Below are 13,445 nucleotides of genomic sequence, written 5' to 3'. Positions count from 1 at the left end.
TTCCACGTTATAACGTTGACTGATTACGTCTAGTAGGCGGTGTTTGACGGAGGTCAGCGGTGATCGGCGACGTTCCACGGTGGTCGGCGGTGGTCAACGGTCGTTGTCGACGGTCAGTGGTGGTCGACGGCGATCGACGAGCTCTATTTATAGTGTTTTGAGTGCAATTAATGCAGGAATATGAACCATTTTGATCGGACGGTCCGGAGAGCTTCCTTTGATCAGATAACATTTGATGGACATTTGAGTGCCTTAATGATGTCGAAATTGAGCAATCTTGGGCTCGTTGGATTCATCTTTTTGAGACGCTCGATTCGACTATAAACTCGCTAGATTTGATATTTTTTTGACCTTTCAAATGCCTCCGGAAATCCTCCAGTAATGGTTTAATAACTTGATCTGGGCTTGATTTGACTCGGATTGGACTAACTTTTATATCATTAGGTCCGTCTCATCGAGCCGATCAGTTTGACTATAAGTTTACTGAAATCGGAGCTCCGGATGGCTCTTAATCGAAATTTGAATTTATCTTGTTCAAAAAATTGCACCGAGATTCGTGTGGGATGATGAAAATTTGTCGTGGCGTGTCAATAAGTATATTGAGATTTACTGTGATGAGACTTTTAATTTGCTTATCCGAACATAAACTTTGTTTATAAATATATTATTTTATAATTAATATATTTTGCATTATAAAAAATTATTTTAATTATAATTAACATAAGTAATAAAACTATTCAACAAAAAAATATTAAATTATTTTATAAATATTATTTCGTCTAAGGGTCAATCGACCCTAGCCTCTTCATCAATGAATAGTTGGAGGAGTTAAAGAAACTTCTTTAGAGCCCAACTAAGTGGCTTACCGACTTGATGATGCAACAATATATCATGTCCTCCTCCTATCTCTCTAACGATAGAACATTTCGACCTTGAATAATAGATTTAAGTGTTTCTAATCACATGACTGGTGATACTCATGCTCTCATCAACTATCAAGTACTCATCAACTTTAAGTTTGTTAGCGTTTTCGATGGATCTCACTCCCGGATTATTGGTAAAGGAGAAGTGAAAGTCTATAAAGTTATTTAGCTCTCTTATGTGATATATGTTTCTCAATTAGATTCCAACTTACTTTCAATTAGCAAGCTTACTCATTACTTTAATTGTATTACTAAATTCTATTATAATTCTTGTGAATTTCAGCTGATGGATTCAGGAAAAGCTACCGACTAACAGTGTTGAATTGCATTAAGATGTATATATGCTCAAGAAAGCTATTCTTTTAAGAAACAAGTGTCTTCTCCACCATCCTCTTCTCATATTCTCAAGTTTATTATATCTGAGTTTGTTGAAAGTCAAGTTTTATTATGGGATTGTCATACCAGTCATCATAATTTTATTGTGTTGCAAAGCTATGCACTCATCTTTTCATTTTAAAAGATCAAAATTTTAAAAGTACGAAACCTGCCAATTAGCTAAACATACTCGCCATGTCCATCATGTGTCTTAGTACAATCCCTCATATCCTTTCTGTATCGTCCATAGTGACATTTGGGGTCCATCAAAATTAGAAATCTTTATTGGATCTAGATGATTTGTCTCATTTATTGATGACCACACTAAAGTAGATATTCTTCATGAAAAAAAAAAATATGAAACTGCATAAATATTTCAGTCCTTCCATAACATGTTTTTCACCTAGTTATAATATAAATTTCAGATTCTCAAAACATATAATGCAAACAAATACTTCAACGTCTCTATCCTTAGACCCTATCTCACAAATTCAGATTTATCACCATTAGATTTTGATCGTGATATTCTTAAAATTTTGGGGCCACTTGCTCAGCATTATCTTCAACTATATAAGTCATGTCCAATAGGATAATTGTGTAGAAAGCCTTTTTGTTAAGGTTTTAGGACTAGTATATATAAGTTTTTAATTTAGATATATGTTGGCTTATGAATGTTCTGATTCATCTTGGTTTTATATAAATTTATATTTGTTTATAAATAATTATTTTGTATATGTTTATATGTATTTTCTTTTTCACATACACTTAAATTAATTGAATTGATGGAAAATTAATTTAGATAACTTAAGGTGTTAGGAACCTTTGGATATGTGCATAATACTTTCATAAAATGAAAAACTATTCCCAAAGGCAATTTAGAATGTCATTATAAAGCATCCTAAAAAGTTAAGTGTATGTTATGTATATATTACACCTAAATGGGGGCATGATTAAATTAATGTCAATGAATGCCAAATTTTTTAAGATTAACTTACCAAGTATTATGGAATTAAAAGGTTATCTTAATTTATACAAGCCAACTAAATTTGAAGAATATTTAGTATTATTTGTTGATGGTATGAATATAAATAGCCATCATTAAAGTGACAAATAATTAAGTGTAACACTTTTTGGTCGGTTTTTTCTATCATTTTAGGATCCAAATAGCCATAATATACTAAAAAGGCAAAGCATTATAAATTTATAATATTGCACCCCTTGTTTAATATTAAAGATGAAACACCTGTGTATGATCCCTTATACATTTATGACTATAATTTAAAATGTATATTTTCCTCTCATGCTTATGAAAATTGTATAGCATGAATAGAATATTACATGAGCTCCATAACAAGAAATTAAGTTGGAGCTTTTACTAATTTTTCTCGAGATGAAATATAGATTAAAATGGATTTTCCTAGAAATTAAGTGTATAATAAATGACATGACCGAAAAAAAAAATACAAAGCATGTATAGTAACAAAAGACTATGCTTAGCAGGTAGATACAGATTACAAAGACACATTCTTCCTAGTGATTGTAATTGCTTCACTTTGCCTAAATTTAACATTGACACATCTAGATCTTGAATTCTTTTAGGTGGGGCCTTAAGATAGTAATTTTCAAATTTGTATTGAATAAGAAAAAACTGCATGGATCGTCGTTGGCTTTGTGACCAACGTACATAAGCCCACATTTTGAAATCTAAACTATCTTTTCTTATGGTTGAATGTATAAACATGGCAATAGAATCACATGCTTCATAAAATCAATATATTTACAAGTGTCTACATGATGTAAATAAATCATTGCAAGTATTTTAAATGACTTAATATTCAAAGTATTATGACATTATCATTATCATTATCACTATACATTGATAGCATTCTAATGTTTGAAATGAAATGGCAAGACAATTTTTATAAAGGATTTTTTATTCACTATAGTTAAAATGGCTAATATGGTTGAGATTAGTTTTGTATTTGGAATAAGACTGACTTAAACTAAAACAAAAAGGCTCTTATGTTGATCAAAAGGGGCTTACATCAAAATAGCTCTAGAGCAATTTAGAATGCAAATTTCCAATTTTATAAATACTTTAAAGAGTACATGATAAACATTAATTTGAATAAAATACTTACTGAATTTCTTAAGCTACTTTTATAAATGTGATTGGATGTTGAATGCATGTTTGGATACATACTCAATTTGGTATTATGTTTGTAGTAGGACGGGTCAATGATTATCAAAGTGTTCCAAGCATAAATTATTGGCAAAATGTGAAGAGAGTTATTGATATATTAAAATTACTATCAACCTAACTTAATTCGCACTATAATGTTGAAAATTTGAAATTGGTTGGCCATGTTGATGTTGCTTGAGTGGGAGAATATGATGAGCACAAATCCACTTATGAATATGCTACTTTGAGCCACATCATTAAGTGTATACATAGTGTATACATTGTCTTATAAGTTTAACATGTTATTTTAGGATCATAATTTGTTTGGCCTTATGCAACTTGTTTAAGAAAGTCATCAAACCAAAATGAATTGTTAAAATAAGATATGAAAATTAAATACCATATACATTAATGTTATATGACTCATAGCTCCAAAAATAATAGAAAGTTTTATTATTTGTGGTCATAATAAATGCATAACATAAAATAATGAAGCATTTTATAAGGTACATATTTGTGCAGGATAACAATACAGACTATACATTTATTGACTCGTTAATTGTAATTTTTATATTTAATATTAATATTTTAAGAGTGGTGTATTGTGCTAGTTTGATGTTAGCATAGAATAAGTGAGAAATATTATTTTTGTTCTCATTTGTTGCATGCTCTACTCATGATAAAAGTGCAAAATGTTTGTGGTAACGCGTGTATTTGAATGGGAGACATTGGAGAAATATGAATATACAATTTTCAATTTTAAATATTTAAGTTGTATTTGCATAAATATGACACAACATTCTTATGTATTTGTATATTTAACAGCTAAGTTTTCATTTTTATTTATATATTTAAAACCTCAATCATATTAAAACTTATGCTCAAAATGTGTTTCATTATATGTTTCATTATAAAAAAATTAGTTTTTTTTTTTTTTTGGGAAATAACTCAAAATTTTGAGTGTTATATATGTAAATATTAATATTTAGGTGTCATATTTAAAAACATATAAGAATTATATAATACATTTGCACGTAAGTTCATCTTAAATTTAAATTTCATTCACATGAATAATGATTAATTAGTTAGTTCAATATATTGTAAACAAATTTGTAAATGAATTTTTTGTACATAAATAAGGTTTTCTTCGCATATTTGAAGCATAAAACTTGTAAGAAATTTTATTCAACTCTCTTAGGGTGCTTTTGGGGTAGTGGTGTGATGGTAGTGAGTTGTTGCAAGCAACGTTTTGCCACCAGTCTTGGTTACGTACAGTGACTGCTAGAAAGCTATGGTTTGACTTTCTGAAAAAAAAAATTGTAATAGTCACAACAAGTTTTTAAACCACAACTTCTTCTGTAGTAGATTCATAGTTGTTTCTTCAAACAACTATAACTACTCCAAATAGACCTTAAGTTTGCTTAAGTTGTGTGGTCTAAATTGTTTATTAACATTAAATTTGGTTATTTTAACATCAAAAATTACAGCATAACATTATTATTATTGTGAAATGAGAGAGCTCGTCATGTTGCGTTCAAACTGAAACAGTAAGCTTGTTCTTCAACTTCAAAAGCACTGTTCATGATCTCACTCTAAAAAGCTCTTAATCCAAAACGTTTCTCATTAATTTCTATCTTCATAGCACCAAACTCAGCTGAAGACGAGGAGAAACTTGCTCCAAAGTCTTCGGAGAAAGCAGGTTCATCTTCCTTCTATTTCCAATGGCCAGTGTCAGCTCAAGGTTGTTCTCCTCTTCAGTAAAGCCATCATATGGTTCATGCTCAACAGTCTCATTACCTGCATTCCATTTCCCTATCTTGCTTCGCAGACTGGACGATACCCGCCGCATTGTAAGGTCTGCTTTAACATCATTCATCAATTTCTTCTGAATTCCATAAAGCCTATGCAGTTCGTGGACCTGTACCATATTTGTTCAGAAGCAAATAATCCGCACTTCCTAATAAGGCGGAGGTTTGTGAATTACCAGTTGGTAGCCTACCTGGTTTCTAAAGGTTTCCTCGTGCTCTAAAATTGTCGTCTTTATGTATTCTCTGTCACATTGCTCACAGAAGTGCCCCATGCTTCTTCTTCAACTGGATAGAGAACTGACAATTATTATTTACCTTTATTGCCTGCTGATTGATTATTGCTTGCATAAAGATCAGGTGATATCAGATTTGCAAATACCTAAAGTACACATCATCAGATTAGAATTAAACTCTTGGTGTTCTTTTTAAAAAGTCTGTTGCAGTGATGTTTTTGCGGCAAAAAAAGAAGTAGAAGAAAACAGTCTGCCAATTCAGTAAAGCAAAAGAAAATTCCTTTGCCAATGCCATAAATTGACGTCTGTAAGCTCATACAGAACATAGAACCCAGTCTGCCAATTCAGTAAAGCAAAAGAAAATTCCTTTGCCGCATAAATTGACATCTGCAAGCTCATACAGAACATAGAACCCAGTCAAGCTGATATTTCAAAGAAGAAACTTTAAAGGCCAATAGGCCAATTCACTCCCTGAAACAATGGAGATATCATAGCAATAAGAATCTATAGAAGGAATTATAAGATGGATTACCTTCTTCTCAGTTCCTTGTTCTTCGAGCACAGCTTAGTTGAAGAGGAATAATGGCCAAACCCATTTATTGACAATCCATAGAAGATGGGGAGGGGAACTTAAGATTCTTTCTTCCAATCTATGTCTCATAAGAGGAATATAATTGTGGACTCAAGCCAAACAAATTCAGTCTCTTGGCCTCTTATGTAGCTTAAGATGGGAAGGGAAGGGGAAAGATGCTCATATACAATGTCAGCAGAGGTTTAGATTTTTCCTTCTGTTATGAAATTAGAGAATTTCTTAAGCTTTTATTCAATAATTTATTATTATTATTGAATTATCAGTGGTTTCACACAGCATAGGTAAGAGCTCTTAAGAAAGAAGACTGGCCAGACGAAGTTGTTTAGCTGAACATGCTGACTCAACTTATATTTGTTGTAAAATTCGAACTAATCATAAAATTATATACTTTTAATACTCCTCAAATAATTCATGAACTATGAAGAAAATGATTTACATATCATTATGTATATATTATAATATCTTTTAATGTAGTAAGAATTAATGAAATTAATTATAATGATTTATTATTAGTATGTGTGATATGCCACCAGGAAATCCATCAATTAGGAATAAAGTTTGATGTGGGAAATTTTTCAAAATGAATTTAAAATCATTCAACTCATGATTTAACAAAGTTTTTTGTATGCCCAAAAGTGATTGGGTTGGTCTAAGATGAGGAGTCAACTGATTCGTCAAGTTCATACAGCAGATCGATCATACTAACTCGATCAATTACCTTACTGTACACTCTCAAAATCAAATAATAAGAAGTGATTAAAGTGATGTAGTGATGTGTGAAAAGATTGCATGAATTTATTTATATTTTGTACACTTTTTGAATGAAAATGCACTTTAAAAAATGTATTTTTATGTTTTTCTTGCAGGTATAACATATATTAGGAGTAGAACAAAGTGGAAGAAACATGGAGCAAAAAAGTGAAAATTTTAATAAAAAATACTTTGTGAAGGCTGGGGTCATGGCGTCAAGAACTGGGCGCCTAGACACCAGCCAAGCCTGAAACCCAAGAGATTGGTGCCAGGGCGCCAACTACTGGGCACCAAGGCCTCAATTCTGAAGGCCAAGGCCATGGCTCCAGATTAGTGTGGCTCCTAGACGTCAGTCAAGCAGAAGACAACCCGAGAGGTTGGCGCCAAGGCCTCAGTCTTGAAGATCAAGGCCATGGCGCCAGAATAAAGTGACGCCTAAGCGCCATGACCAAATTCTGGATGATTTCGAGAGGGTTCGGAGCAGTTTTAGAGTTGTTTCATGGCAGTTTTAAGAGCAATTATGAGAGAATTTTGGGGGGAGATGAAGAGTTCGTGAAGAAAAGAGGGGAGAAATGAAAAGGAAAAAGTGTATATTCTAGGGTTAGAGAGTTTTGGAGGGATTTACCTCCTGTGTTTGTAAGTGTCCTAGGCTTGTTTTAAGCAAGTCTAGGGCGTGAGTTGTGTTGTTATGTAAGTGTTGTTCTATAAAGAGTTGCAGAAGACGAACAAGGGCTCTGGTAGAGCAATCTCGAGGCAAATTGAGGGAGAGAGATAAGTATATTGTAATTTGGAATTGTAGTTTTTCTAAAACACATTTGTATGTTAAATTTTTTTATTTAGTAGATGTGTAGAAATGTGGAAAGCATGCATGAAATAGTTTTTATCTATAATTGTGATGATATCCTTCTGCATTTTGTTTAATTTTCAATCTAGTCAATTGATCTGTTAAAATGTGTTGTGAACCCGTAAGGACCTGAAGGAGCTACAACATGTACAACTAGGAAAATCATGTTGAACTATAGGGTATGAATTAAAGTACAGTGTAGCAATATGCAATTAAATAAGGAGATAAACTTCATTGGGTTCAAAGTGGGACTTAAGGAATTAAGGTTGCTTTAACCAAGCCTCTTTATACGCTCGGAAGAGGATAAAGAGGATTTATGCTTTGTCACAAACTTTACCTTATTTCACACTTCTTCCACATCTACATTATACTATTACCACTGCAAGGAAATGTAACCATAGCACTTGACAGAACCAATTCACATATCATTGTTAGAAATTTTGTAGGTGTAACTTTAGATAATTGTAGTAGGTTTGTTAGCAAACTTAAGTATTTCAATATTCCAAACTAAGAACGAATTAAATATACTAGAACATTTTCCTACTTTGGCTTCTCATTGTTTCCTGTGGGTTCGGCATTCTGGACTCTTTAAAGTCTTATATTACTGAAACGATATGTAACTTGTGTAAGAAACCTCAATGTGTAGGAAAATCTGAGTTTAAGAATTCAATTAAGTTGCTAGGGAGCAGATCATGTTTTCTGGTGTCATTGTCGGAATTTACATTATTGTGATAACCGCTAAGGTAGAACTTGTAGTTATTTTCTCAGAGAAATACACCCTATAGTCTGGATATGGTTTAATATTATGCTCTCCCTCACCCAATTGAACAAACTGGGCTACAACACTGATTTGGTTCACGAAGATATCATTGAGGACCATTTGTTGGAAGCACTACGAGAGCAGAAGCATTCTTGAAGAAATAAATAATTAGGGGAGTGCGTTATCAAATGAGTATTATAATATATATGCCCTAGAAAAAAAATGAAGTTAGAAAGAATAGTTCTTGATATTCATGTGTGATAATGACATTTTTTATAGCATATAAATCAATTAATATATATGTACAACAACAAAAAAAGTATTGATTCGTGGATCCGACAGTTCAGAATAAGGTACATGCCAAAAGATGAATATCAAACAATGTAGGGACACTCAAAGCAAGTTGAATGATAGTGGTCGATCGATCTGAGGCAGATCGAGCAGGCGACCCATCAGAAGTTAATAATTAAAAGAAGATTGACCAAAGGCCAACAAGATAACAACCAGCCAAAGACCAATTAATTGGCAGTAAACCTACCTAAAATCGACTGATCAAAAGTAGATCTACTAAAGAGGATAAGAGATGCCTATCATTTCAGGAGAGAGAGAGAGAGAGAGAGAGAGAGAGAGAGAGAGAGATTTATAAAAATGTATATATATCAATGTTGATGGTAAAATATTCTCATGAGAGAGAGAAAGAGAGAGAGAGAGAGAGAGAGAGGGAGAGAGATTTTTAAAAATGTATATATATCAGTATTGATGGTAAAATATTATCATGTGACTTAGGAAGAAGGTTCTCAGCTTATTTTAATAATAGTCATGCAAGCAAAATCTAAGATATGAGTATTTTAACATGATCTGATGCTGTATATGTATATGATCGTCGCATGCACGTTGTATTACACAGACGAAACAATCAGCACCAAGCATGATCGAATGATGTGACACAGCATCCAATGATAAATCCGCGCCTGCATTATGCACCACAATCAATCATTGTTAATTAATTAGCGGCCACAATTTGTTAAAGAATTATTTCAGATATTTCTATTTATAAATTTGCATAAAATTTTCATTCTTAACTGCCATAATTGGATGCTAGAGAGACATAATTGCCTGATGCCATTGCAGTTGGTGGCCCTGCTGCCATTTCAGAAGGAACGCCTCACCTCATTACCGGGATCCTGGCATTACTTTTCATGAATTCATGATCATGATACTGATATAAATTTGCATTAAGATTTTCTGATAGCTGGAGAAGATGGGGACTTCTTTTGTTCTATTTTTATCAATTGTATGATTAGGAAATCTCAAAATTTGTTTGCACAAATTATTAAATAATATTGTGGAATATGAAGCTCCCAGCCAATGGGTCATGGGTTTCAAAGCTATCCAAAGATTCTTACAACTTATGATGAACCATGGTGGAACCAAGAATGGCTGGGGAAGCACTCCTCAGCTATAATTTTTTGATGTACTCTTTAATACTTTAAAATACACTAAAAAAAATTAGCTCACTAATCTTAAATACTTAATAATAATTATATTTTTAGTTTAATAATCATGTTTATATTAGTTTCTTTTTTTACAAAAAAAAGGGAAATTTAAAATTTAAATGAACTCAACCACTTGATTTTAATTTTGTCTGGAAACTTGGCAACATCATCAAATGCTTATCGACTTGATTGAAAAGCCTAGCTGCTTCAGTCATTAAGCGGACTTACTAATCTTTCGATGATTTAGATCCGGATATGTAGTCATTTTAATAAGAATGTTTCATATGTTTTTACAACAAAGGACCAATAGGTATTGCTATGTAATTTCCTTTTTTATTATTCCTGAATATGTAGAATTTCCTGTAGAAACTTAGCTCTGATCCAAATCTTTAAATATGGGGATTACGTGAAAATGCCAGGGTTCTCAGTCGCTTTTATTTAGGCTCCGTTTGGGGGCGTTTGGGGGCGATCATTTGTGTGGGTGGTGCTTTGAAAGTGATTGGGGTATAGTTGTCACAGAGGCGTTCTAGCGCGATGCGGTTTCTTCCGTTAGGCGGACATTCCGACATATTTAACTGTCGAAAGTGATCGGGGTCGATAGTTTCCCAGGAGGACGGTGCAACTGAGGACAGACGTCGTCAGAGTTTTAAATTGAATATTTTAATATTTTTAATTGTAGTTGTAATTATGTTTCTCTTTATTTTATTTCTTTTGATACTCATGAGAAATTGAGAACTCTATGTTATTTTTTTGAACTGGTTTGTAATGGTTTGTGGCTTCTGCTGTATCTATTCTTTTGTGCATGTAGTTTTGTTGCAAAAAACATTTTTGAACAAAAGCAGAATGGACATTTATCCATCAACAACTACAAATAATCGGTTATGAATAAGTTGTTCCAATTCTCCAAACAACAAGTCAGCTTATCATAATAATCTACAGATTATCAGAATAATTTGCTTATAAGCAAATTATAAATAATCTGCAGCTGCCCCAAACAGACCCTTAATCTCATGATATTGAGATTATAGAGCTTTTCATTCTAGATTATTAACTCTTTTTCCCTCTCACTCACTTTCATCCCCATTTCTCTTTCTTTTTTATGCTAGTAATATTCCGATATAGTAAGTAAATAATTTTGGTTCTAATATTTTAAAGGTGCAGTGAGCATGAATATATATCAAGGGTAAAAGAAACCCACTCAAACCGGCAAAAGAGCATGTTACAAAAACTTCAAAAAATATGGAGAACTAAGTTCTTAGGTCTCTTATTCACCTCTAAAAGAATCAAAATTGACACATCATTAACAAATTCATTGTCCGACATGGATCTCAAGGTGTGACATGAATTCGAGATCATTTTTTTAGCAAGGAATGTTCTGACGTAAATTAAAAATTATTCAGAACTCTGATTTCAACAAACTTATTATCAAACTGACCGGCTCAACGAGATGAATGCAAAGGCATCAATATTGACCCAATCCGAGTCAAATTAAGTCTAGATCAAATCGTTAAACCCTTTTTGAAAACTTATGATTTCCAAATGAAATGTCAAACAAATTTCAAATAAGACATGATTATGATCAAATCGAGTACCTCTACAAGACGAATCCAACAAGCCCAGGATTACTCAATTTCTGACATCATTAAGAAACTCAAATATATATAGAATGTCATTCAATGAAGGGAACCTCAACGACGACTAATGGAGTGGTATGGATTCCTTTTCTATCTATAGAGAGGCCTCCCCAAACTTCGTAAATGGAACCCCACCCCTCCTTAAGAAAGGATATTGATCGAGACCGAGCTTGAATAAGGACATAGAGAAGTACCTGAAGCACAATGTTGTTTTTGCACTAAAGATCAAACGAACACTTCCCACTTTTGCATCCACCGACCACTGTAAACCGCAACTCGCCGATCGCTGTCAAACATCATCAATCCCCAAATGTTCCTTGCTGCGAACTCCTTGCAAAATCACAACATGCATTGTGAGTTCTCAACATAAGTTGCAAATTAATGAAGCACTGGATAGTGCAACAACAGAACCCGAAGACAATGTAACAACACCCCGAAGAAGGTGTAACGATGCAACACGAAGACGGTGCAGCGACACACCCCTAAGAAGATGCAACAACACTCCCAAAGCACGGTGTAACCTCCTTCATGACCTATAAGACTTATGTGGCTCAAAACTTGATTGTGCAACTCCCAACTCCGACTCTTGTAGTCTGCCGGCATCATCTCAACTCACCACTATGGGCTATGTGACCAACTACGATCAATGTGGTCCAACTCCAACCTCTGCGGGGTATGAACTTCATTGCAACTCATCGCTACGGTCTCTTCAAAATAAAAATAGGAAGTCCTGAATCTTTAAGAATTAAATAGATCCCTCAAGATTAAAACTAACTTGCCAACTAGCTCTCTAAAACTAAAAATCTAGATGAAAGTATAATCTTAAAATTATCTTGTCCAAGCATTGAGGAAGCATAAGTATGAATGTGAAACAAAATCTTGATGTAAGTTGTCCAAGCATTGAGGAAGCATAAGTATGAATGTGGATAAATATGTTGCTTTAATTTAGTCGGATCTATTCATTAATAAAAATTAAACATGCATTACACATCCTCATTGGCTACAAGTTATTTAAACATCCTCTTATCTAAGTTTTATAGAGGAAAACAAAGATACTAAAACTCTCTTAGAGATGTTATTCAGAAACAATAGAATAGTCATTCATGTGAAGAACTCTAAGAAAACAAAATCTTGATGTAAAGAAATTTAAGGTCAACTCTAAAAGACTTAGGTTAGGTTAATGATTATATTATATCATTTCGTTTATATAGAGTTTGATAATTTTTTTGTTATTGATAAGAGTGTTCTGTAACTAATTTAGTTGACTGGACACTAAGGATTTGCTTAGGAACAATTTTATTTTGTTTTTTAAGACACATTTGTTTAGTGTGTTATAACCATCTTTTAAAGGAACTACAACGAATAGGAGTTGTTTGATTGAAACATAATGAAAGATATACATATACACATGCTACTCAATTCCTATGTATTTACATATTTAACACTTTAAAATTTTACTTATATTCCGCTTTAATTATGGATGAAAAGATGTATTTCACAAAATCTAGCAAGGTGATGTTTTCGAACTATCGAAGTGATGTATTTGCGTGTGCCGTGATCCAATTATTTATAATTTGTTAAATATTAAAAACAGGGGTTGGGGGTTTGTCATGAATTTTGATATTTGAGTGATAATTTGAAAAATGGATGAAAGAGGGTGCTAGATTTGTAAAAAGCAGGGTTTGGGTGCTATGTATGTAATTGCCTAAATTTTTTAATGCGATATATATGAATGATTTGGGTGCTGTAAATATAAAAAGTAAAATTTAACTGTTATATATTTAAATATATAGAATTGGGTGCTATGTATGTAAATGCATCAATTATTATTAATATAATATATATATT

The 13,445-nt window shown here is 32.8% G+C and overlaps 1 protein-coding gene across 2 annotated transcripts; it reads right to left on the bottom strand.

The window, feature by feature from the left end:
- Nucleotides 1-4,683: 4,683 nt before the first annotated feature.
- LOC110027257 lies at nt 4,684-6,122 on the bottom strand. 2 transcript variants are annotated; one of them, XM_020728606.1, is made up of 3 exons: nt 6,054-6,122; nt 5,480-5,667; nt 4,684-5,398 (listed from the first exon to the last, which is right to left on the bottom strand). In XM_020728606.1, exons 2-3 carry the CDS (start codon nt 5,558-5,560, stop codon nt 5,117-5,119), a joined length of 363 nt encoding a protein of 120 aa, XP_020584265.1. In that variant the 5' UTR covers nt 5,561-5,667; nt 6,054-6,122; the 3' UTR covers nt 4,684-5,116. The 2 variants fall into 2 exon arrangements, with proteins under 2 accessions (XP_020584265.1, XP_020584267.1); XM_020728608.1 differs by lacking the exon at nt 6,054-6,122 and adding an exon at nt 5,668-5,823 and having other exon boundaries at nt 5,480-5,573.
- Nucleotides 6,123-13,445: the final 7,323 nt, after the last annotated feature.

This window comes from Phalaenopsis equestris, unplaced genomic scaffold (assembly GCF_001263595.1).
Source record: "Phalaenopsis equestris unplaced genomic scaffold, ASM126359v1 Scaffold000421, whole genome shotgun sequence".
NCBI lineage: Eukaryota > Viridiplantae > Streptophyta > Magnoliopsida > Asparagales > Orchidaceae > Phalaenopsis > Phalaenopsis equestris.
Note: the sequence above shows the minus strand (reverse complement) of the source record. Positions and strands in the feature narration are given on the sequence as shown.